The sequence below is a fragment of the Symsagittifera roscoffensis genome, chromosome 1, assembly GCF_963678635.1.
Source record: "Symsagittifera roscoffensis chromosome 1, txSymRosc1.1, whole genome shotgun sequence".
NCBI lineage: Eukaryota > Metazoa > Xenacoelomorpha > Acoela > Convolutidae > Symsagittifera > Symsagittifera roscoffensis.
In genome coordinates this window covers 12,565,154-12,590,670 of record NC_087062.1, presented here as the reverse complement: position 1 = coordinate 12,590,670, position 25,517 = coordinate 12,565,154, and the positions used below count along the sequence as shown (strand labels likewise).

The 25,517-nt window shown below is 34.6% G+C and overlaps 3 protein-coding genes and 1 non-coding gene across 4 annotated transcripts; 1 reads left to right on the top strand and 3 right to left on the bottom strand.

Annotated features, from left to right (window-relative positions):
* The first annotated feature begins 119 nt into the window (after positions 1–119).
* Positions 120–9,608, top strand: LOC134857330 (NAD kinase-like). Its single transcript, XM_063873722.1, has 7 exons — positions 120–1,167; positions 1,663–1,762; positions 2,329–2,529; positions 2,726–2,920; positions 5,335–5,492; positions 5,930–6,024; positions 8,416–9,608. Exons 1-7 carry the CDS (start codon positions 808–810, stop codon positions 8,804–8,806), a joined length of 1,500 nt encoding a protein of 499 aa, XP_063729792.1. The 5' UTR covers positions 120–807; the 3' UTR covers positions 8,807–9,608.
* Positions 9,516–20,135, bottom strand: LOC134857331 (uncharacterized). The gene is made up of 3 exons (XM_063873723.1): positions 19,552–20,135; positions 11,592–11,771; positions 9,516–10,342 (listed from the first exon to the last, which is right to left on the bottom strand). Exons 1-3 carry the CDS (start codon positions 19,628–19,630, stop codon positions 10,191–10,193), a joined length of 411 nt encoding a protein of 136 aa, XP_063729793.1. The 5' UTR covers positions 19,631–20,135; the 3' UTR covers positions 9,516–10,190.
* Trnam-cau (transfer RNA methionine (anticodon CAU)) lies at positions 11,850–11,922 on the bottom strand. Its single transcript has one exon. It is a non-coding gene; the product is annotated as a tRNA-Met (tRNA).
* Positions 20,136–21,401: 1,266 nt separating the features above from the next.
* LOC134846943 (regulator of G-protein signaling rgs-7-like) lies at positions 21,402–22,436 on the bottom strand. Its single transcript, XM_063864427.1, has one exon. The coding sequence runs from the start codon at positions 22,434–22,436 to the stop codon at positions 21,402–21,404; it is 1,035 nt and encodes a 344-aa protein (XP_063720497.1).
* Between the last annotated feature and the right edge of the window lie 3,081 nt (positions 22,437–25,517).

Sequence of the window (25,517 nt, the reverse complement as noted above, 5' to 3'; positions counted from 1 at the left end):
TTTGTCGTCCATACCATTTTTGAAAAAAAATAATTGTCAATCGATGCAATCGAGGAGGATACAAACTCCAAATTATGCTTTTGAACTATAAGAAACTAAGCTTTCAACACATTTATAGTGGTTTTATGTGGGTTGTTTGTTTCATTTATAACGACACATTGCCTACACAAATAACTTCAACTTTGCTTAAAAATCGGTTGGCTGGAGTTTTCGGGTTTTCGCATGAAAGCAGTATTTGTTCTGCATCATAATCGCTGTGTGAAGATTGACAGTATATAACCAGCCGTATAAGTTCAACTAAAAGAAGGTGCCATACTGTTTGTTGTCTTCTGCTTTGAAGACTACTTATGTCAGTTTCTTTCATCTTCAGTTTATTATAATCTAATTACCAGGAATAATTATCAATACAAATGCATCTAAAACCACACAAAGACAGTAATTTTTCGCTAATGTTTAAAAAGCTGGTCTCTTTTGCTTCATAATCAAATTTTCTTGCTAAGCATTGCACATTGATTTAATAATTGATACATAAAAAAGAAAAAGTACGTGGTACAAAATAAATGCTTGATGGCGCTTCGCTGTGAAAGTATTTGACCACTGAGTGAATCATTTTTGTCTGTGATTAGCTGCAGAAAGTTTTCTTGAGACCATTTGCTACTCTTTGAACTCAACCTTTTTTTGCGCTGTTGCAATACAGCTTGTTGCTTTGACTAAAACATAGCTGAAAGTTCAATAAATATTACCATCTTTTGAATGTAGCTACAATTTTGACTCTTTATCGGAGATTTTAATGCCGTATGACCCGAAATGAGTATCGTGCATCATACTGAGAGATATGGCGTTCATTTTGCTATAAGCGATGACGAAGAAGACTATTATTCCAACGATTCCAATTTTCAGAATAACTTGTCCAATTACAGAGATGGACGTAAGATTGCGACTGCTTCCCAACCTTTAAGCTGTCATGAAGAGAAATTGGAGAAAAAACTAGAATATTCTAGAAAGAAGTCATCTAGTCTGTTTCCGATTTCGTCGCTGAAGATGCTGTTGAGGTGGAACTCGGACCAAGGCTACCCGAAGACTGTGTTGTTGATCAAGAGCTCGTATGACAACGACGAGAAGCAAGTGAAAGAGTCATTCGTCCCACTGGCGCAGTACATACTTGATGTAAGTACTGGCGTTGTTTGTTTTGTTTGTTTGTTGTTGTTAATTTCCCACTGATGTAATTACTCTAAGTTGTTGGGTTTTCTAAGTGGTCCCTGCCCACAACGAGGTTATAAAAACTATTAACAAGAAAAATAATTAACAATATTTTTTCAAAAAAATTAAGATGATCATCACTAGAATGCTATAAACATAGGTAAATTCAACCTTGAGAAGTTCCAGTCAGGATCAAATCAAGGATTTTTGCATAGGGGGAAGGAATTTTCAAACCTTAAAAGTAATTTTTTTACTGAGAAGATCTGTACCACGAGCAAACTGTCAGAACTATGCCAAATTGCTGTTTTTGGGTACAGCTTGAAATGTACAGCACTCAAAACTCGAATAAATTGGGCTCAAAGGTGCCTTTGAAAATTTTTTGCAGGTTTGGTCAAGCTCATTAGGATCTTAACTTAGTCTATTTAGGGGAAGGATGTTAATGTGATCCAGATTTTGTTGTAGAAAGGGAAGACGCTATTCCTGGAGCCCTCTGTCATTGAGCTAACCAAGGATTTTCTGGGAAATGGAGCTTTGCAACCAGACCGAATACAAGCATTCAAAGGTGAGTTGAAACATCAAGAAAAATGTCGGAGCAAGCAAGTCTATTTTCTAGAGGTTAATTATTGATCGTTTGGCGTCAACTAATAATAACAAGTTAATCTTGAATTTTAACGAACTATCTCGATTCAAATTTTTTGATTTCAGATAGTTCCAAATTTTTTTAAAACAATTGATTGGCCTCGAAATAATCATCTCTGTGGTAGGGAGCGAATATAATATCGAATATTGCAGGCTATCATAAATACTCGTCAGAAAACGTGTTATTGGTAAAGGTGACATTTCAAAACTTGGTTTTTTCAAATATTTTTAAATGAAAATTGTTTTGTAGACAGCAAACAACTTCAATAAAATTCGTAAAACTTTTGAAAAGCAGCAACCCTGGCAAAATGATCCTTGATCCTCTTCCGTTTTTAATTATGTTTTACTGTTTTTTATTTAATTTTGTTCATATATTCCTTATGAGTAACCAAGCTTTTTATCATGTAATCAAAGGTGCACTTTACATACATTAACGTTGATTTTGATGAGCCTGTTGAAAATCAATCAGCTTACTACTATTTGTGTCAGGTGGTAAGGAGGAGCAGGAGAAGATAGACCTCGTGATCACCCTGGGGGGAGATGGGACGATGTTGCGGAGTGTGTCTCTCTTCCAGCACTCCCACCACATCCCAGTGTTCCTCTCATTCCGCTTCGGCACCCTTGGATTCCTCACTCCTCACGTCTGGTGCCCCGACTCATTCCAGACATTTATCGACAAAGCATTCTCAGGCACGCTTATTCTTATGATTTCATCATACTGCTGCAATCATAAGAGTTTTTATCACATGTTTTAATGAAGGTAAATTATCAATATGCTTTGCCATAATGGAGCTTGAAATTTTCTCAATTTAAATAATCTGTTGAAATATGTTACATATGCGAGGTTTCGAGTTTCGTGAACAAAATCATCATTCGTATTTTACAGGGCAAATTCCAGTGCAGCTTCGATGTCGTCTCAAAGGTCAGATATGGAAGTGTGACTCAGGTCCTCACGCAACCCCAAAATTGACTTCATCGCGCAAAGTACTCAATGAAGTGACCATCCACCGCGGTCTGGGGTCCAGGGTGGACTTGGATGTCTACGTGAATGACAACTTCGTCACCACCATCTCCGGAGACGGTCAATAATAATTTTATTAATTGTCCTGTCATAAGTTTTGCGTGACAATTGAATTAGGGAAAGGTGTTAACTACCGTGTAAATTAATTATCAAAATGCTTCCTTAGAAGCTGATAGAGCCTGAATTTTGCATACAGAGTTGATCGAGCTTTTAAATTGACTATTTGTTTATCCATTATGTCAAAAAATGTTGAAACAAAACTATTTGGTCTAAGTTTTGTTGCTTGGTTTAAATGGTGCAAAATTTTTAGTGATATCTTCCCCCAAATTAGACATGATGTCTAAGAGAATAAAACGTACTTAAGTTTGAGGGCACAATATGCAACGTTAATTATTTGTTCAGACTTCTCAAAATGGAATGAAACTGTAGCCTTGTCTGATTTTTTTCTCAGTAAATCCACATAGCTCAAAAAAACTGAAAAAAGTCGAGTTTTAAATCATTCTATTGGGTTTACTTTCCATAGTTATTCACATCACCGCCGCTATTCTTGGGAAGAAGTGACATCTAGGATTCTATAGGCCGTGTTGTTTTCTTTTCGTTTTTCCAGAGTTGCAAATTTAACCCAATTTTCTCCAATAAGATTATCCTGACAGTTTTCTACTAGCTTTACAAACTTTGCTTGCCCAAAATCTTGGCTTTCGTTCCGATCATTTCTAAAATCACGATTGAATAAGTTCTTTGAAATATCAAGAAATTGTTTTTTTTTAATTAATTTTGTGAGCGGAACTTTCTGTGCTTCCTGCGCAGCAACTGGCTATTATTGTTTATATTATTTAACTGTTGCAGTTCAATCATTTTTATTTATTAAGAGTAATGAACGTAGTGAGTACTCTTATATAAGTCTTGCTGATTTTTCTTGGTTTTTTCAGGAAGTCTTAAAATTTGTTCACGCTCAAGTTTGATTTTTCGTGGTTTGACTTGTGATGTCCTTTTAAGTTCAGTGCATTTCTATTGTTAAAAGAGAGGCAAACTCCACTATCGAATAGCAAAATAGTAAATGTCACGAAAAACGTGATCGACTTCTAAGTTCGAAAATGGAAATTAATTATCAGATTTTCCAGCGAAATAAAAGTTTTATCTATTGATCCAGTTTTCTCAAGTCGGGTTATCTTTAACAAAAAAGTGTGCATCATAAATTGTTTTTCAAATTCAACGTTTTTTAAGGCCATCTTTTTTTCGAAATTCAAAACTTAAGATTTTTGAATAAACAAGTCGTTTTTTTCTGCTTTCTCGTGTTCGTTACTCTTTTCCAACTGTCAGTTGGCTATGTTTTTAAATTATAGGATAAAAAATGTTTTTGAGAAGCTAAACCATGCAGCTTTTGAGTGATTTTAAAGTCGTTATTTTTTCGCCATTTTTGCAGAATAATTTGAGCCATCTCTATTGAACTGTTTTTTATTTCCGCATCAAATTGAAAAGGATCTAATTATCACATGAACTTAAAGAGTTTGCAGTGATTTGAATTTAGAAGACGTCATTTCAAGAAGATTGTGTAGTTGTTTTAGTTAATTTGTTTTTTCCCGGTGAAAGCCCAAAAATTTTTTTACGGATCTTATTTTTTTTAACGGATTTGAAGTTTTTTTCAAGTCCTCATCAAATTAATTTGCCAAATGCCACTTTCAAATTAATTTTTACAATTTTCAAAAGTAGATTCTGTTGAAGAGCTCTTACGTCATGTATTTTTTTCTGTGAAACCCATAATTGGAAATATTGGCTATGTTTGTATTTTCCTTAGTTATGCGGATTTGTCTATAGTGCGGGTCTCTGCGCGTTCCTTTTGAAAGAAAGGTATTTTTATTCGTGCAAAACTTTCCATCTATTTTGAACTAGCCTTCGTGCGAAAGTTGTCCTCGTTATTTTTTTATATTGTTTGGCTTCACAATATAGAAGTATCTTCAAATGAAAAACTACATAATTTGTATAAAAATGAAATTGTTTTCAAGTTTTCTTAAAAATATGGTGGGAATTTTCTGTGCTACTTGCGCAGCAACTAGCTATCTTTGTTTGTTATTAAACTGCTGTAGTTCAATCGAGATTATTTCTCTAAAATTAGATAAAGTTGAACGTTTTTTCAGAAGCTATAACGTTTTAAAAAGCTTAGGGGTCAGCTTGAGTCATTTTAAAGTGTTGTTTTTTGTTATTTTTCATTTTTTTTCTAAATTTTAGCTTTTTGATTTTTTTGGTCAACTTTTGAGCTATTTTAATTGAAATGTTTTTTATTTCGCATCAAAATTATTTAGAGTGCCCTTTTTGTTATATGACTTTAAAGAGTTTGCAGTGACTTTTTAGACAACGTGAATTGTAGAAGACTTTAGATTGTGTAGTTTAGTGTTTATTTGTTTCAGGTGCAACAATAAGTCTCATTTTTTTTTGGAAACTGCATTAATGATAAGTATGCGTTGTGGACTTAACAGGTGTGCTAGTGTCGACACCCTCTGGCAGCACAGCCCACGCCCTCTCAGCCGGTGCGTCCCTGGTGCACCCGGACATCCCCTGCATCATGATCACCCCCATATGCGTCCACTCTCTCTCCTTCAGACCCATCATACTACCATTCAACTCAGTCATAAAGGTAGAAAAAGTTGCAAAAGTTTCATCCGAAAAAGTTGATCAAATGACCTTTCAAAAAATTTGCTAGTTCAGTTAGACGAGAGTTTATATATCAATTTACTTGAGCTTGAACTTGTTTTCAACAGTTGATCAAAACTTTCAGATTGTGCGTTTCAATTTTGTAGGTTTAAACTTTTCAGCTGGCTAAAACAGCGTGGATTTTACGTGGAATGCAACACTGTAAATAATTTCCAAAGGCCTTTTGAAACGAACTAATACTATATTCCAAGGAATGTGTGGGTTGAAAAAACTTCCCTAAGAATTAAACTCTTACTAATTTACCTGTGAGGCCATATTATACCTTAAACATTTTCTAAAAGTCTCAAATGCTTGAAAGATATTGGAAGTGCTTTCATGTTTTTATGACATGATGTGAATTGAATATAATGACGTTATCAGGTGTTGCCGGCTGACAACTCGAGGTTCTACCCGTGGGTTTGTTTCGACGGGGACGAACTTATCCAGCTCACTGGAGAGAACGGCACACAAGAAGTGTGAGTTGAGCACAGCAAATTATTCATTTGATCCGACTTTCGATCAATATATCTGCCTGGGATGTTTTTTTGAATCGGACCGATTTTTGAAAGTTGACTGCGTATGGGTATCCATCCCGATATCTTTGGATTGCAAAGCGAGTGTGGTTGCACAAGACCAAAATGCCGACGGCATCACTGCTCTAATAATACCTTGATAGTTTCAATACGTTCCAAATTGAATTGAGGCCAAATATAATTGGTCATATCAATTTTACTCACATGTTAGCACTTGCATTTGTTATTGGCATTAGAAAACTTACTGTTTATCAAAATAATTTTAAAAAATGTAATCAAGGCCAGTTAAGGGGCAGTCAGAACATTTAGGGCTTTGCCATGATATACGAGCAGTCTTGTTGTAATTTAATAAAGTGCTTATACTGTGCCACATAACTTAATTATTGCCAAAGGCGACAACCTCCAGCTAGCATTAAAACCTAGCAGTTTACAAAAAGTAGTGCTCTTATTTTAGTTCACAGACGCTTCTCTGCTTAACATAATTTCAGAAGAAGAATATATTTCTCTGGTATAATTGTGTCATCAAACAGGTTGAAGAGAAAATTATAATTAATGCTTCAGAGAGGGAAGCTAAAGAGTCCATAGAGATTTTATGCTTTGCAGCCGTAATCTTAATTAAACAACAAAGTGGATATTTTTTCTAAAACAGTTTCAAATGTAATCAATTTGTTAAACGGTTTGGAAAGGCGAAATTTCTGCGTTCTTCAGTTTTAAGTGAGTTTTAGGAAAAAGGGAAAATTGGGTGTAGCAAACCCGTCTAGCGAGCCATTTATAGCCGTTAATGAAATTTTAAGGCTTAAGTGCTATGCTTAATAGATGCTCTACATCCCCAAGGATTTTTTAAGAGTCGATGAATGTAGTTCAGGCTCTTAAATAGTTCGCGATTAATTTTTTTCGGGAAAAGTTCTTAAATTTGTTCAAGCTCGAATCTACTTTTTCGTGAGTTGACTTTTGGTTTTTTTAAATTCAGTTCAGTCAAAAAGGAAGGTAAACTTCACTATCCTACATTTGAAAGTGGAATTTAATTTTCATGTTTTCCAGCGAAATAAAAATTTTACTTTTTGATCTCCTTTTCTCAAATTGGTGTAATGTTATCGAAAGAGTGCCGATCATAAATTTTTCTAGAAATTCGATTATATGTAAGGGCATCTTTTTATTTCTTTGAAATTGAATGTTGAGATTTGTAAACAAACAAGTATTTTTTTTCTGTTGGCGTTCATTGACTCTTTTCCAAACTGTCTGTTGGCTATGTTTTCAGTGATTGAAACTCACGAATAGTCTCTCGTACTCAACTATTGTAGAAGGTGACAAATCCTTGGTGGAAAGAAAAACATTTTTAATTCGGATTCCAAAAAAATTTTCACAAAAAATTTGTTACCAAGGTCGAAAAAGCCTGGTCTGATTTTTAAAATTTGCCGCTTGGCGAGTTATGAGCAAAAAGGCGGGCTCTCAAACTGATTTTCCCGCAGTATTTTATTTATGAGGTAATCGGGATGTCATTGGTTTCGCCCATGCCATGAAAAGACTTGGAGAGTCTTTAGGGTAAGGTGAGTTTTAGCCCGATATTAGGTACCATCATGAAAGCCCGTAGGGAGGAAAATCTAGCATCAAATTGCAACCGTTTGAGCGAGACTACGTTTCCAAAAAAAAAAGATTTTAAAAGTAAAGAGTTTCGTTAAAAATTGGTCTGGGAAGTCAGGCATGAACTTAGTAGAGCCGATAATTTTGCTTCGAATTTCGAAAATTCAAAGTTACATATAAAAAGAAAATTCGACAATTTAAACTATTGTTTGTTTTTCTTTATGTGCAATTGTAGGAGTGGTCGGAACATTGTGGTACTTGCACACTGACCGGCTAATCTTTCTGTATTATGATTACCTATAAAACTTGCACAGCAGCGGAGCTGTTATTTTTCGCTGTGGTCTCGATATTTACTCAAGCGGCCCAACGTTCATTGATCTTTTTAGTTTTAGTAGTTGCTTTTAAAATGCCTAAGCGCTGTGAGCAATCTTTTTGAAAACAAGCTTACGACATTCGTTATATTGGTGTTATGATTGATGCAAGATGGACTAGTACAAAAAGTGCTCGATAAAAGTAAAGTTAATGTAGTCATTAGAAATGTTCTAAGCTGCTTGATCAGGTACTGTTAGTTTTGGTAAAAACTTGATGTGGAGGCACGAACGGTTGTTACCAAGCAATCATGAAAGAAGTAACAATGTTTGAAGACTAGCTTTCATGTCTTGAAAAAATGAAGTGTTATTTCCAAGCTTCTTAGAAAATGATCCCGATGTATAGCCGCAATTGGTAGATACGAATTTAACCGACTTTGTTTAGAATCGTGATCGAGTCAGCTGGGCCAAGTGACCTGGTTCCCTGCATATGCTCTGAAGAGCCGGTCGGAGACTGGCTGGCAGATTTGCAGGAGCGACTCTACTGGAACGTTTCCAAAACCGCAAACTCAATCAACCCTCTCATCCAGAACAAGTTGGATACCTGTTCTACAAGTAGCGAGGAGCAGTCAAATAGTGCCCATCATCATCCTCATGCGAAGAAAGCGATGACTAAAAGTGCCTCGTCTATCACGTTAACAGATCCACTTGCCCCTTTAAATGGGAAAAGTGATCCGAATGTTAAACTGTTCAGGCCTAGACAGGGCTCGTTGTGTGTTGTAGATAACAAGTCGTACTCTATTCTGAACCCGGAGAGTAATTTAAACCATTTGTAGTCTCGAAATTGCCATGACCAGGGTTTTGGCACCGCTAATTGACACCTAATTTTTGTTTGAATTAAGAGGAAGCTTTCGTCGGAACTACTACCCTTAATTGAGACTCATGTCGGAAGTGAAAGTCACTGCCCCTAATAAAATCGCTAATTTTTTTGCCATCCGCTGATAATCTGCTGTTAGCGGTGTCAAAAGTCTGTCTACAACCCCTAACCAAACACCAAACAATATAATTAAATATGACAAAACATCTTTCGAAGCCAATACAATCAAAAACAGCTAGTTGAGAAATCTCGTATTTTTTTAATTAGCCAATATTTTTTGATTTTTGAATTAAGTTTATCATTGTTGCTGATAAAATCAAATGAGTTTTATTGAAAATTTAGTTCAGATAGCGTAAGCGAGTGTTGGTTCGGGGTTTTATTTCAGGAAAATTCCCAAAATTTCAGGCGCAAAGCATAATCAATGAGAATCAACATCTAGTAGCTTGGGGGCACCATGCACTATTTGGCGTCTTTTTCTCAGTAGTTAGACTTGTGAACTATTTTAAATCCAGTTTTAGTACCCATTTTTTCGTATTATCCCGATGAGCCACTTTAGTATGCTTTAATTGAAGCAGTTATTCCGTTTCGATTAACGAATTATTTATTCGGATATTTTATCTCCAGAAAACTGTCCTATTTTTCGATCTTTGTTCAATCTTTGATTATAATTGTTTCTTGTTTCTATAATTTGGACTAAATAGTCATGTAAAATTAAACAAGATATTTTTATTTTACAATTCCGAATATAAACTAGCAATATACCATTGTTTTGTAATACAGAGAAATAAATATTCCTCAATACAATTGTTGAAAGCGCAAATTGACTATAAAGTAAAGCGCAAAAGTGCAATGAGCAGAAGGATATTCACAATCACTCGTGGTTAGAAGATGATTTATTTTTTCGGAGTGGATATATCGCAAAAAAAACTGTTATTACTGTATAACCCAAAATCATAGAATGTTTCCCATGTAGCTATAAGTAGCGCAGCTCAATGCTGGGAATCTTGGTTAACCTATTTGTTGATAAAGTACCACCTTTAGGATTTTGGATGGAAAAATTCTATGTCACGCAATGTCTACAAAAAATATTTTGCCTTTTATCTCCTATTGTTTTAAAAGTATGAAGTCTTAGCTTGATGAACCATTTTTGCAGTCAAAGTCGTTTGACAATTTAGAAATCCAAATTTGATTGTCGCAGCCGGCCATCAAGATGAAAAATGGCAAGATACACTAATAGAAAAAACTAGAGTCATTGGTCTCTATCCAGAGCTGATAACTCGAATACAAAACATAAGAACAGTAACATCAGTTCTATTTCAGTTTTTAAAAATTTGCCGAGGCCATCATGAGTTCTCGCCGTCGTCGGTGGTGGATCCGAGTGGCTGTGGTATCTCGACTGGAGTGGTGATGTAAGTCGCCTCCACCTCTTCTGTCTTCTCCAACACTAGATTGGCATATGACATGGGATTGGGACTACTCGAATCTCGCATCGGTTCTAAAATGTATTAAACTAGTAACTCTAATGATGGGAAATGAAAAAGATCCTGATGATGAGTCGTTTCAACTTTATTGGCAATTGAAAGGAAATGAAAGGTTATATAGTTTGCGGGTCTTTTTGTTTATACCCCAACACCCAGAAATTATTTAATTGCGCTGCTCAATTTTCGAGAAGGAAAAAGGAAGTGAACGCAAGTTTTATTAACTGTTTTATTAATGCTGCTAACCATAAGCTGATTTAGGGACAATCACTCCTCAGGTATTTGACCCCCTGGTCACCAAAATTTACTTCCATTTTGGTGCCAATATATCTCTAATAATTTAATTTTGGCCAGTTTTTTTTCATGAGATGACCTCGCAGAAAAGTAAGGGTTATAAGGAGAGCGTGTAATATCAATTGTGCTTCACAAGCATTGAATGAAACCGACAAAACGCATGAAGATGCGGAAAAAATGACTAATTGAATTTATGTGGAGGTAAAAAGGGAAAATCCAATTGTAAAAAAAAAATTATGGTTTTATTGTGGAAGAATTGCTCTTTTGACTTTCCATTTAAAGTATTTTGCATGTTTTTTTCGTAAACAGTCTAATAATGAAAATAAAAAAAACAATTTCAAATTATTAATTAGGGTTATAGCAGGAAAACTTGGTTTTGCATCATTTTTTGTGAAACTAGGATTATAACCGGTACAAATCGCCAACCAAATGCAATTAATTTTTAGCATCATTACAAGCAGAGCAAAGAGCTTGTGTATTAGTTAGAATCAAACACTAGGCGTAATCTAACCTTTTTAGTTCAACAGCCAGACGCCTAATCGAAAGGTTAATTATTTAAATGAAACGGAGCGATGACTACAGTGCTGAATTAAATTAACCGGATACGAGAAAAATTGAAATTTCAAAAGCTTTTTCTCAAATTGGTTTAAATTTAGACAAAAAATGAAGTTTGCACAGGTTTTTACCAGAAATAATTTGGTGCAATTTTTTTTCGAAATTCGCAGCCAACGCTTTGTACCAAAAATGGGTTGTTTGGGCGACAGGTCTTGGGCTCGATCAATAATTACGCTGAGACGCAAAATAATGAAAAATATCTTTTTCAAACTGAAAAACCAAATATGTTTTTCAAATTAGTTGGTTCTCTTCTGTTATTTGGCCTGAAATTGTCAAGCTGTTGAAATTGTCAAATTCAAATTTATTTTACAAGCTTCAATTTTGAAAGAAAAATATTTTCTTTAGCTGAAATCTAACCTTGATTGGCCGAGTCTGATAACTTCTGTTGGTCATTCTGAGATGCCTCCAACTCCTCTGCAGTTTCCAGGAAGGTGTCCAGCTCCTGCTTTTCTTCTGCCAGAAGACCCTCTTGCTCCAGAGATATTTGGGCCAGATTTGCCTCCTCTTCTTCAATTGAAATGCTGCCGGTTGATTTCACTAAAAGAAGTTGCAGGTCTTGGCATATGTTTATTAAAGCAAATATCTGTAACAAATCAGCTTGTGACAAAAAGAATTTGCGACCAGTGAGGCTCGAACTCACGACCTTAAGATTATGAGACTTACGCGCTGCCGACTGCGCCATGGTCGCTGTACTGCCAAGAATAATTTACAAAAATTCCAAAACAAAGAATGATCTCAGGTTTAGTTCAAAAGTTGTTAAGTCATGCTCTACAAGTCTATTTGGACAAACATATCTTAAGCTCAGAATAAGCTCAACATCATTGAATTTAGATCGAAGTGAGTTGGTCTGAAAGAAAATAGTTCATAAATGTAGACTTTTGGTTTCTCAATGGTTACGGTGGTTTATTAATGGTTTCTATCATTTGCAATAGCGTGCAGAGGGGAGGGGGCAGGGGGTTTGAAGCGTATACTGACATTTTCATTAATTTTTCAAACTTTGAAATTTGATGAAACTTTTTTTTTAGTTTCGGTATTTTGACTTGCGAGAGCAAGTGGTTTGTATTCGGGAACTAGCTTTTTTCCAAGTAAACAATTTTTTGCAAGCGACAGGTCTCGGGCCTGATTCCCAGCCGGACCTTGTTTTTTTCCACTATGCATGGATGGGCACCTTGCTTTTTTTATTGAACATCGTAGTCTGTCAAGGCAGTTCCCGCTTGGTCTACAGGCAAAGAGCCCGGCTTAGGTGCATAAGGTTCCCAGCGGTACAGTTTTTTCTCTGAAGTTTAAAAAATTGACCTCGCTTTTTAAGGAAAGTCAAAATCGTTCAAGCCCCTCTCAATTGAGCCAGAAGTAGCGCAAACGCCGTCGGAATAGAAGGTCTAGAGTTTGAGTCTCGGTCGGACGTTATCTTTTTTTCGATTGATGCAAGTTGTTTTTTTTTTCGAAAAGTTAAATTTTCATACTATCCTTTGTCTACTAAATTTCTGTCAAATTTATGTACGAAGCATTTTATCTTCTAAACATTAGTAGTATCTTTTTTTTTTCAAGATGCTTTATTCATATTATATTGTAGTTTTTTATTATAGGTTTAACTGAAATTGAAAGTCGTAACCTAGTATGAAAATAAACAGAATTTGATTTTCTATAATTATGTGCTGATTTAACTTGTTGGTTTTTTCGCTTAATGGGTTCGGTTTTTGCTTTCTCGACTTTGCGTCGAGTTGGAAAGCTAAAATAGATGTTTCTGTGTTCGTGTGTTTCAGTGAATAGAGCGTAAAACTTCGAGCTACAATTTTTTTCAGCTCAAACTTTTTTTGGCTTTTTCTCAGCTGGCGTTTACCCAAGTTTTGTCATATTAGTTGCCGCTCGTAGAAATTCCAGCTTCAAATTTTTTTAGCTCAATTTTTTCTTGGCTTTTTTAAAACTCTGCTGGCGTTTACCCAAGTTTTGTCGTCTTAGTTGCCGCTCGATAAATGATTTCGAATGCTTAAATAACGGCAATGGTTGTGTTTTGTGGCAGATTGTCTCTGAGTTGAAGAACATTCAGGCAAATTTATGGTTGTAAATGTCAAATTTTCGAAAAAAAATTCATCGACTTAGTTGCTTTGGTCTCATTTTCTGTCTGCTAAGTTTATTGCTATGTTTGTGTTGTATCGCAAGTGTTGCGTGGCTACGCTTCGCCTCTGTGCTTAATTTAATTTTCGTCATTTTAAACTTTTGAAAACTCAAATTTTTGTGAACCCAGTATACCGTGCATAAAATGCAAACTTCTGATTTCAAATTTTGTCAATTTTTTTTCTGCCCTTTATTAGGCCTTAAAACTTACAATCCAGACCAGAACGTCTCCTGCTGTGTTAAAATTTAACAATGACTTTTTCCATTCGTAATGAATACGATGAAATGATAAAATGTCTAACTTTATCATCCTTGTCTGGACACCATTTGTCATATCCAGTGAAAGGTTTTTGTAAATAGCTTTTTATCCTAAGAATCTGTTTGTTATTTTGAAAGGAGAACAACTTGTCCTGACCAAGAAAAAAAAGTTTTTTTTTGTCAATTTACGAAGCATACTGAGAAAGACTCTAAATCAGTTCAAAAAATTTTTGATATAGTTTTGTGTCAAGCTTTTTAAAGCTATGTGCTCTAATCATAAAACTTAGTATTGTAGAGTTACAAATCCCGTTTGAACTACACTTTCCATAACACAGAGTTGTTTCATATTTATATAACCTAGTTTTAATGATTCTTTTTTACGCTTGCCGATGTATAGCCAATATACATATAGATTTTTTACACTAATATAGATGATTTCACGATACATACTGGGAATGTCTCTAATTCACAAAATTTTTGATGAAGTGTTATGCCAAGCTTCAAAAAAAGTTATATGCTCTAATCATAAAACTTAGTTTTGCAGAGTTACAATATCCATTTGAATTACAAGTTTTTCGAACACAGATTTTTTGATATTTAAATGAACTCTTATTTTTTTGTTTCTTTCTACGCTTGCGATAAGCAAGCGTTATTACCAGATTTAAACAATGTAAAAATCTGGGAAGCAGAAAACAGAACTGACTTCAAATTTGACAAATTTGAACAAATTAGATTTCAAAAATCTAACAAGCGATACCCTTTAAGCGATCTTTCATCTTTTGACGGCGAACAAATAGTTTAAAAAGACACGGTGAAAGACTTTGGTGTTTGGTGCAATTTCAAAATGTCGTGGACTACATCACCGAAAGGCTTAAAAACAATCATGCAATTTGATTACACCAGAAGATCTTCGCCAAACTCACTGAGTAGCTCTGTTCGGGTTTCGCTTTTTAAAAGTTGCATACTATCAATAATTTTTTAAGCATATCCAGTTTGGTTTGCGACTACAAACCAATGTAAGCAATTGGAAAATTTTCAACGACGATGCATAAAAAGGTGTCACAAAAAACATGAAATGAATGATGAGGATTATATGTTTTTTACTTGAATAAAAGCAATTTGTTGCCAATTTCACTGTCGTTATGTAAAAACGATTTAACTTTGCTGAATAACATTCTTAAATAGAGTTGCTGATAATTTTTCTTGATTTGTGGACTGCCGACAATGGCCTTGATTCAAATCGAACGGGAAACAAGACCTTTTTGAGACTGCCAATGATTTTTGGAGCAAACTTTGTGAAAATTTCTTTTACCGTGTCACCGAAATGTCAAACACCCTCGCGAGATCAAACAATTTGCCTGGTTATGATCCTTTTCACGAACCTGTAATCTTTTGAATGAACTTGAACCTGTTGTTGGTTGACAAACTACAAACATTTAAATACTCGATTTATCTTGAGTCATGGTTTTTCAGTTTATTTTACTAACTTTGTCATCAACGACCAAGAGTATCTAATCCCCGCTTTGCGGGTTTATTTCATTATTATATTTTTATTAATATCCAACTGGGTTATAGATTTTTTTCTACTAAACAACTAGTTTAACAGAATCGCTTGAATCATTTGATAGCTTGTTTTATTCATGAAGGTAATTTTCATAAAAATATGGGGCCATTTGTATATGGGGCCATTTTTTCCTGGGGCTTTTTTTAGTGTGGTGGTAAGAAGCGGGACTAAGTCGCGAATGATCAAGCGTTCGAAACCGAGACCATGACTGTTTTTATAGTTCGATGAATGTAATTCAGACTTATATAAAGGTCGCGATAATTTGTTTTTTGTATTTTTTTCCCGGAGAAAGAATCAAATTTTTTTTCAAGCTCGAATGTTTTTTTTTTCAGTTTAATTCTTTTGGTAAAAGGAAGACAAAATCCTATCGAATGTAAAAATCACAAAAAGCGTGATCGACATCTATTTTTGAAAAAAGAATTTAATTATCAGATTTCCCAACGGAATAAAAACTTTACCCAATGATCCAGTTTTCTCAAGCTTCATCAAAAAAAATGCTAATCATAAATTTTTTTAGAAATTCAAAGAGATTTAAGGCTATCATTTTTTCTGGAAAATCGAATGTTTTTTTCCGAAGCACAAGTTAGTTTTTGTTGTTTTTTCTTGCGTTCATTTCTTTTTTCCAAATATCAGTTGGCTATAATCATTATAGTTGCAACTGTTGACACTATACTTTTAGAGGAGGTGAAATTTTTGCACAAAATCTATTTTTTGTTCCGGCTCAACTGGTGTCTGCTCAAAAACTGGCGGCTTTGTATCCGCTTCGTCATTTTTGTTCTGCTGCTAATTTAAAATTCAATTATTTTGCTCGGCATGTTTGCCTAGATTGAAATTTTATCGAGACATACGAAAACTTAAGTATATCTATTTTTTTCATCATTTTTTGTGCTGCTAATGTTTTTTTTGATGTTTGTGTTGTATCGCAAGTGATGCGAAGCTCTGCTTCACCTCTTTCTTAAGTTTCGTATTTTTTTTTTCTGTTCCAAAAATAGTGTGAAACTTTGGTTTGCTTTTGTATGTATTTATCAGAAATCTGATTTGGGCAAAACATTCATTATGAAAAATTAGATTGTCCTAATAACAGATGTTATTATTTCCGTAGAAAAAATTGGCAATACGGTTTCAAAAATATCCAACAGTCGGAGAAAGTGAAGAAAATGTTTGTTTGATAATATATTATTTTTTTAAAAAAAGAGTTTTCAAACAAAAAATGTTTCAAAAGAACAAAACCTGGAATCCAAATATTCCTAAAAGGATGTGCTACGCACTATCCTAAATGTGCTTTCAATCTATGCAAACTTATCGTTCGTTAACTTAAAGTTTATTTACGATGCTGAAAACTTAACTTGAACGTAACTTTTCCAAACTTGTCCCGAACTGAAATGAGGCATGTTAACTGTTCATTGTATTCCCTTATACAACTCAATTTTGATAATGATATCAAAAGTGCAACAATTGTCTGCTTAATTTTTTTTTCTGTCAACGCGTAGCGCAAGCAGCGTCTTAATCTGGTTCAGCAATCTTTGAATTTTATTTGCTCGAAATACTCCAATGATAAATGAGAATTTTTCACCTTGTGCTTGAGTTCGCGTATGGAGGTTAATACAAAAAGAAGTGAATTTTCAAGGAAAAAAAAATGAAAGTATCTTTCCTCAAGTCATAAACTGCTCGTTCAAGGTTTCGATGGAAAGACTGCAGGGTTTGTTTTTAGATTTGCAACATTGTTCATTTATTTGTGATCTACATCAGGCCTCGGATTTCGCAATCCAGACAAAAGCGTCCTCTGGTGATTTTAAATTTAACAATGATTTTGTACTCGTTTTTCCTACTGAAACTACAAAACCTTAAAACATCTTACTATATCGTCCTGATGTATACATCATTCTTCATATCCAGATATTGCCTTTTGTCATATCCAAAGCCTTTTAATTTTTAAACTGTGTTTTTTTTTTCAATCTGTAATGAGAACCTGACTTGAACAAACTAATGACATTTCTCTGAAAGTAATACTTATCTCGTCCCGCGTATGTCTCTATTTTAGTTCAGAAAGGTTTTGATGTTGGTTTGTTTCGAGCTTCATTAAACTATGAGCTCGAATCATAAATTTTTTTTTATTTAGAGTTCTATCGCCCATAATGATTAGTTATCAGAAACAAAATAATATAGATTTGTTTAATTTTCATTAGAAGTATTTTAGTTGCCTTTTAACTGTGAATTGTCAAATTCTGCTTTTTTTGTGTGTTAATCATAAGATCGTTTTGACAAAACTTTAGTTTGGAAAAACTAGTTTGTTCTTTTATTGGAGTTTATTTAGCCTTTTAAAAAAATAAACAATAGGTATTCAAACGTATGCAACAGTCGAAGAAAATGAAGCATAAATTTGTTTAAGGTTAATTCCTTTTATTTGGGGTAACTTTCAAATGAAATGTTCAAAATGAACTGAACTTGGAACTTAAATGTTCCCAAAGGGATGTACTACTCACTATCCTAATTGCATAAATTTGAACTTACGTAACTGCTCATTCATAAGTTTAAAATTTTTTGACGATGTTGGGAGTGTGAAATGAGCAATTTTTTGCACACAAACGTGTTCCGAAATGAAGTCAGGCAAGTTAACTGATCAAATCACTACCTCTTACAACTCAAGTTTGGTATTGACGAGCTAATTTTCAAAAACGCGAAAAGTTTTGAAACAAAAATTGTTGAACACTGCTTATTTTCACATATCTTGTTTTTTTTTGCAAGATTACCGTTATGTAAAAAACTATTTAACACCTTTTGTTTTCACCTGTCTTGATTTTTGTAAGATTACCGGCATGTAAAAGTTCTCTACGGGCGGCCAAAGTGAACTATTCACCATTTTTTATCAACGCGTAGTGTAAGCAGCTTAATAATCCGGCTTAACAATCATTAGAAAATGATATGCTTTAAATACCTCGAAGATAGAAGAAAAAATGTCACTTCGTACCTGAGATTGTGTATGTGTGGATTTGGAAAAAGTGAAGTTTTCGAAGAAAATTAAGTTAATTTTTGAAACCAAAAAGTTAATAAATGCAAAATATATCAGTTTAGACTACACAATGGGTGTGAGGGAATTTTACAAAAAAAATTCGAATTTTCAACCATTGTTTTCTTGGATCTATTTCACAAAAACCTCTGCTTAGGGTATTCAAAAAAGAAAGGTACATTTGAAACCAAAGCACTTATGTTCAATTTGAAAATTTACCGTAACAGCTGTTGCTGTTTAGAGCTCTCTAGTCTTGAGTACTCCATTTTTCTAATTTCCTACTCTAATATCTGCAGTCTTGGTTTTTTGTCTTTATTTTTAAACTTACGTCCATTTAATGGTTATTGAGTCTGACTTGAATGAATTAAAACAAAAATGCAACTTTTTTTTCAGTTTTTCTGATTTGATGCCAGCAGTTTTGTTTTTTTTTCTATCTTCAGCTTTAAACCCATGCCCATTTGATGTTTATTGAGTCTGACTTGAATGATAGATAACGAAAATTTTCAGTGCTCTAATAAAATTTCCTGTTTATCAGCGTAAAGCCCTAAATCTTCCTACTGCCCCGTTTTGCTGAAGATAAAGCCTTTGCTTTTTAAAAAATATTTAATTAAAAAAGAGTTTTATTCCTTTTTGCCTTTTGTTTTCTCACCCGGAATGTAATTAACTACCAAATTGGATTACTAAGACCAAAATGCTGGCCTCAATTCTGTATTGAAATATATAATTTGTGGCTTAAGCGTGTTCTAAGAACGCAACATAACGCTCGTTAATTATTCCCAGTCGGATAGTTTTGCAATTTTCAATTCCCAATAACTTTACAAAAATTAATCACAGGTGACAAATTTTTTTGTATGTTTGATCTCAAGGCCTCAATAGTTTCTAGATCATATCGAAAGAAATCCCCGCAAAATAACTAGTTGAAAAACAAAATTTGACTAAATAAAAAACCACTCAAAGCATACATATTTCGTCAAGTCGAAAAAACAACACAAAAATCAGTACAAACGCACATATTAGTATAAACATGACTGTTCGTATCAGGGCAAAACCAAAATGTTCCGAGTGCTGAGTAATTGAATTTGAAAAGTCTTCGGTAAATTAAAAAATGACAAACTATGAAATTTAGGCTTATCAAATTTAAAGTGGAACTAATAACCAATTAGCTTGTTTCAATTCAATTTGCGGTAAAGGTGTGCAGAACCGGTGGGCAGCAGGCAGATCAATGAATAGATCCCCTGACTAAGCAAATATTTTTTTCTTCAACTGGTCAGAATAAGAAATCCACCCCAAGTTTATATATTGCGCACTTTCGACGAAAGTTGGAACAAAAAGCATACAAAAAAGGCCAAAATTTTACCAATTTAAGTACTCACGTTTTTTGTGTGTTCGCTTCGAAGTTGGTTTCTTTTCAAATCCAGCATCTGCAACCTTTTTCTCTTCAGAATCTGTCATTTTTTTTTAACCTGATGAAGGGTCGGTGTGATGTTTTAATTCTAACGTCGAACTGGGTTGAATTTTTAAAATTCTATCGTCAAACTGGCGTTTGTAATTCTAACGTTTAACTGAGTTGAACTGATATTTTTTCTCTCTTCTGTGTAACTGTGGTACAATGGTATTATACTGTTAGCTGCTCAACAGTAGCTGGAAGTGCAGAATTGGGTGGAATAAAACACTGTTTTCAGAAAGGTAAGCGGATTTACCAGAAAAGCAGAAGGGTCATTAAACCGAAAGGCTTAAAAAGACTTACACGAAGATATTATTCTCTAAAACGATATTTCACGCTTAGAAAAATGTATATAGAGGTACTTTATGGTGCCTGAACTCTGTGTAGAAGTAGCCATGATTGATTAATTAGTTTTCTCGGCGGCTTTCAATCTGTGGTATGAATTTTATCAAGGAGCAAGGAAGGATTTTAAAATCTTTTTCCCAGTGTTTCGACCGATTTATCATTTGAGTGCTTTTTTTTCAGCGCGCTCTATGCTCGCTTCATAATACAATTCATTCCTCCTTTCTATAAGCTTTTCCTTTTCCTCTTGCCGCGCTGCGAGAAACTTCTTAAGAAAAAAATCAACGACGCTTTTTTTTCATGGGACGTAATAACAATACTATTGCTTCTTACGATTGCATCTATAGTCTCTTTTCTTGCTCCCTCTGTTTTTTAATCAGATCAACTCAGAGCTTTACTCTATTTCTGTTTGTATTTGAGGGAAACAAGCTGGGGAATTTGATTGGATCAGTCCAGTCGGGGAAGTCTTCTAGTTGACAGATGACTTTTTAATTCATATTTTTAGAAGAACCGAACTAAGTGAAAATTGGCACTGAATTGTCTTCCACGCTCTACTTCCGCGGATGTGCCCCTGTGTAACTATTTTTCAGTTTTGAAGTCTGTACGTACCGATGAAAATAACCGCTACTTTGACCGTAAAACACTTCATGACAATCTAGGGGCAGCTCGCGCCCAAGAAGCGCAATTGGGTTCAAATCTTCAAAACACAACGCTACAACAAAATCTGCATGGTAGAAACTTGTAATAAATATGGCTATTCTGACAGGGTTTTGACAGAAAATAAATGGTAATTAAACTTATAAACAATTATTTCAAATCTTTTTGTGACGAACGATGTTGATATTATTTGAATTTTTTCCCGGCTCGTTTTTTTAAAATTATGGTCTTGATTTTTTGGCCAAGAAATTTTTTGGCCAATCTCTGTCTTTTTTGAGAACTTTCTTGTTCGCTTATTCTTGTTGAGTCACAATCCTGATGTCATGCCCATATTTGCCCAACACCGAATAACAGTAGATCTGAAAAGTTTATGACCTATTGTTGTCAATTTTGTGTGACCTTTTGCTGGTATATTTCAGATGATTTCGAAAAAGAGACATTTGAAAATTCTGAGACGATTGAAATTGAAGAACTCATCTTTCTGATTTGCAAACCTGCGAGCGGAATGAACTTGATGATGATTAGAAACATCTCCTGGGTACCATTTGAATGCCAGGGGAAATTTCATCAAAGTAATTTGATTGAAGCTTGTGGAAATCAAACTCTGTGATTTGCCCAACCTGGCAACTACTTATAACTAATGAAAATGAACTTTGCTTTTCAGGAACTACGGCTTCTTCGGTCAGGGGTTTTGAAAAAGTCAATAGTAAATTATTAACTAAATTATCAAAAATAATTGCAATCTCATCAAGAAATCTGTACAAATATGAAATTGAAAGTTCAAAATGGTTCGTTTGATGTCTGGTTGAACAGCTTGTTGTCTGTAAGAGTCGCTTGGAACCGCGGAAAAGAATCCCGCTCCATTAATTTGATCACGTGGTCCAGAGCCCTGTCAAAGCACTTTCGGTTGGGTTTTCTGATTATGGAGTTTGCAACTTCAAGTTTAATTTTAATGTCCACATTCAGCTCCATAGGCGAGTCGTCGCTAAAATAGATCCCATACATTTCGATTACGCGTTTTACAAACATTTTTCCATGAAGCTGTTTCAATTTTTGACAGTCCAGCCAGAAGTTTAGATTCTCAGTTGAGAGCTCGTTTTCTAAATGCTTTTGAAACAGTCTGAAACCTTCATTATGGTTTAATGTGGCCATTAACGATGAGCTCCAGTCCGAGTTCTCCGATTTTGACTTTACCGGACTATTTTGGTCATGAAAAGTTTTCACGCTGAAGTTTCGGTTCTTTCCAACTGACTTCTGAAGTGATTTGGTCACGTGTGAAAACGTAGAACGAATTGATTCATGAAGCTTCGTTTTGGAAATCGGTTTAATTGGAGTTGTAAACTGGGTTTCACTTGTAGGTCGATCCAAATGATTGCTCGTTTTGTCACTCGAGTGATTGTCGCGGGCTCCGTTGTCATCGCAATTTTCTTCTTCTGATGCATGTTCTGATTTTGAATTTTCGCTGTGAACTGAGTAGCTACTGTCGCTTTTTCCTATTGTGAACGAGTGTATTTTGATGCTTTCATTGTCCAGGAAATTATCGTCAAAGTGTAATTTGGATGAACTCAAATCATGGGTTTCGTTTTTACTTTCAGGGTCGTACATTTCGATTGCATAACTCACATTAAATGAATCTTCACTCGTGAAGGAATTAATTCGCTCAGATAAGGGCCGAGATGGATGTTTGCTCTCCGCTCGTAGCGAGGGGGTGTCAGCGGAAGCATCTATGCTGGAATCCGAAAGATCAAAGATGCTGCAGAATTCTTCGTTGTCGAACAACGCGGACCATTTCCCGAAAGCTTTGTTCTGTGCCATATACCGATTCATAAGTTTGAATTTAAGCGATTGAATAAAGACTGATTTTCAGACGGTGAGATAAGAAAATTTGTTCAAAGGCCGTGAAAAAATATCTTTTGAAGGTCAAGTGTCATTGAATGGTAAATTTTGATAAGTTAGAAAGTTTGAAGAAATTCAAATAGGATTTGATACAGGCTTAAGCAAATTTGTCCTGATTACCAGTTGATTAAAACTGCCTAATTTAAAATCAAACAAGATTTTACTGATCGAGGTAATTATTATCAATTTGGATTCTATTTTAGATATATGCAGAGAATTGGTTTGATTATTGAGTAAATTTGTGATTAGATTGTGGAATTTTTTTTGCAAATGATGTCTTTGAGGTGGTTTGAATTCGAACCTGATGAACTAATAGTTGCGTTAGCCACCGGAAATTAGGAACCATGTCGAGCTAATTGATAGAAGAAGCTTCTCTGAGTTCTGCAATATACAATACTTACTCTGAAAATTGAGCAGAGTTTTAGGAATCCGATTTGAGGGGCCTCGTTCTTGGTTTGAAACTTGCCTCCAATTAATCAAAAGTATCCGAAATATTGAACATCTTTTAACGCCTATCAATTACTGAACGTTTCTCATAGCAGCTTTGTCTGATTAAAAAAACGTTTTCAAGGAAAATTTTAACAATATATTTTGTTAACGAAAAACAAGTAAAAATTTCCTGCATTAAAAACTTTCTCAGTTTTGACCAACAAATGTTCCAACAGACACGGGTGCAAAATGGTTTTTATAAAATGAAAAGGATTTTTTTATATCATAATTTAAGTACAAGTTCATGAAATAGTTACTAATAGCCTGTATAAACGTTGATAAATTATGATAATAGACAGGTGCGGATCTAGGATAGGTAATAGTCTGCATACTTAATTTATGGTGCGTTGCATCGCTCATCGTTCAATGGCTAATTAATTAAGTCTAAGAAAAGTAATATCTCCAACCCTTTTTTTCTCAACACGGGTGATTTTTTTAGAATTGCTAATGTTACTAAGTGACGAGCAAAAGGACCCAAAACTCATAACTTTCGCGACTCAAACCTAAATGGAACATTGTCAGAACTTCTTAAGTTTTAGATACAATCGATGATATTATTGAAATCTTTTGAGCGCTAATTAGCTTATCACCTCTGAGGATAGAAATAGTAATAATCTAATTTATTAAACTCCTCATTGACTGAAAACAGAGAATCATCATTTTATATTTTATTTGAAGTCGCCTCTAGATTCACTTTGGATGAGTTCGATGTTGTAGTTTCTATGCTTTTACCAGTAATGGCAGTCGAGCGGCGTCTTTTTTTCTTGGAACCGAGTGTGTTTCTGGAAATTGAACCTGCTTCTAAGCTCAAGACTGTAGGCTCAGAATTAATTTGCTCCTCCGTAACAACTTGGTCGTCTTGGATAAAGGTTTCTTTTATCAATTGTTTTGATGACGAAACTGAAATTTGGTCTTTTAGACTTTCAGAATTCACTGTTGGTTGTGCAACATTGATGATTTCACCGTCGAGATTTCCATCGGACATTTTTATATCAGTTCTCACGTCAGGATCTTCGACAGAAATTGCTTTCGTTGTTGATGCGCGATTTGCTTTTTTCATCTCTAGAGAAATTTGGCGATCTTTTTTGCTCTTTCGCGACTTTCGCCAATAAAGAAGGCACAAAAGAAAAGCTGATCCCAAGATAACACCTGCAACGATTGCTACAACCAATCCACCAACAATATTTTTCATTTCCATGTTCCAGTTTTTAAAAGTTTAAGCAAAGTTAAATTACATGTTTAGCGTTGTTTTAAGGCATGATGGGAGAACTTAAAATACTCCAAATTTGTAAATTGAAATGTGATCAAACTTTTAAAGTTGCAGATAAAAAGTGAATCCATGTTTGTTCACATCATTTCATTGATGATTGATTGCATCATTTTACGACGGTTTATACGTTACGTAAAAAAGACAAGTCTTGCAAATCCTCGAAAGAAGTTGACGCTTCTTATGGACTCATAATCACGCGGAACAAATTTGGTATGTGTACAATTGTAGTCAATCGATGTAGCAAAAAACGTACCAAAATTTATAGCAAAAAAAATTAGAAAATCTTTTTCATTTTTTGGAAAATTTTATTTTATTTTCTGTTTCGTTTTATGTGAAATGATAGACCAACAGATCATAAGATGATTTCATAACTGACTAGTTAACCACTATATGTCGTTAAAAAATTATCTTTTTGTTTAATTTTACCATATTTTGTTCAATTTTTCAATATACTTCCCCCCAAATCCGCTACTGGTCGGAAGAACAAGTCCTTGATGGAACCTTAATCTCGCTACTATAACCAAATACATACTGGATCCTCAGTCATGCATCTCACTTCTCAAAAACTAAAATAGTGATAGTTTAATTAAATTAGTTGATATTTCACTATCAGTTAATTTAGAGAGCTGTTTAATTAGTTTTGATTACTAACAATTTCACTGTTCTACCAGAAGAAAGAGGAATAGGAAGACGCCGATAATACCGTGCCCGCAAATAGGGCGGCAACTCCGAAGTAAAATTGCCTTTGAAGCCAAAACGGAGTTCTCCTTGGCATCTTTGAGCATCTGCAAACCTTCCAGTTCAAATATCGACACTTGTTAGCAAAAATTTCGCAAACTGACACGTCCGGTTGTAAGATATCGGGTTGAATTCTGGTCCCAATAAGTGCCCTTGCCGATGTTGCAATGAACCGAGGCTCGCGTGAATTCAGTTTAGTGTCCAAGTCATTGCATGTTTCCGGGATAACTTCATCATCAAAAACTTTCTCAACTGACTCAATTTGAACTGATCCTTTTTCAGCGTGAACAATTTCTCCATTTCCGACATAAATACCAAAATGAATAAATTGGTGATCTATTTTTTTGCACCCAGTTGAACATAATTGCTTATTTTTATTTATTTTGTAGCCAATTTTATCTCCCAAATCAAATTTTTGCAGGTGAATTTTAGCACTCATTGTTTGCTGCTGCAGTAAGTTTTCAAATATTAAAAATCATCAAGACTAAATGTATCTGAATGAG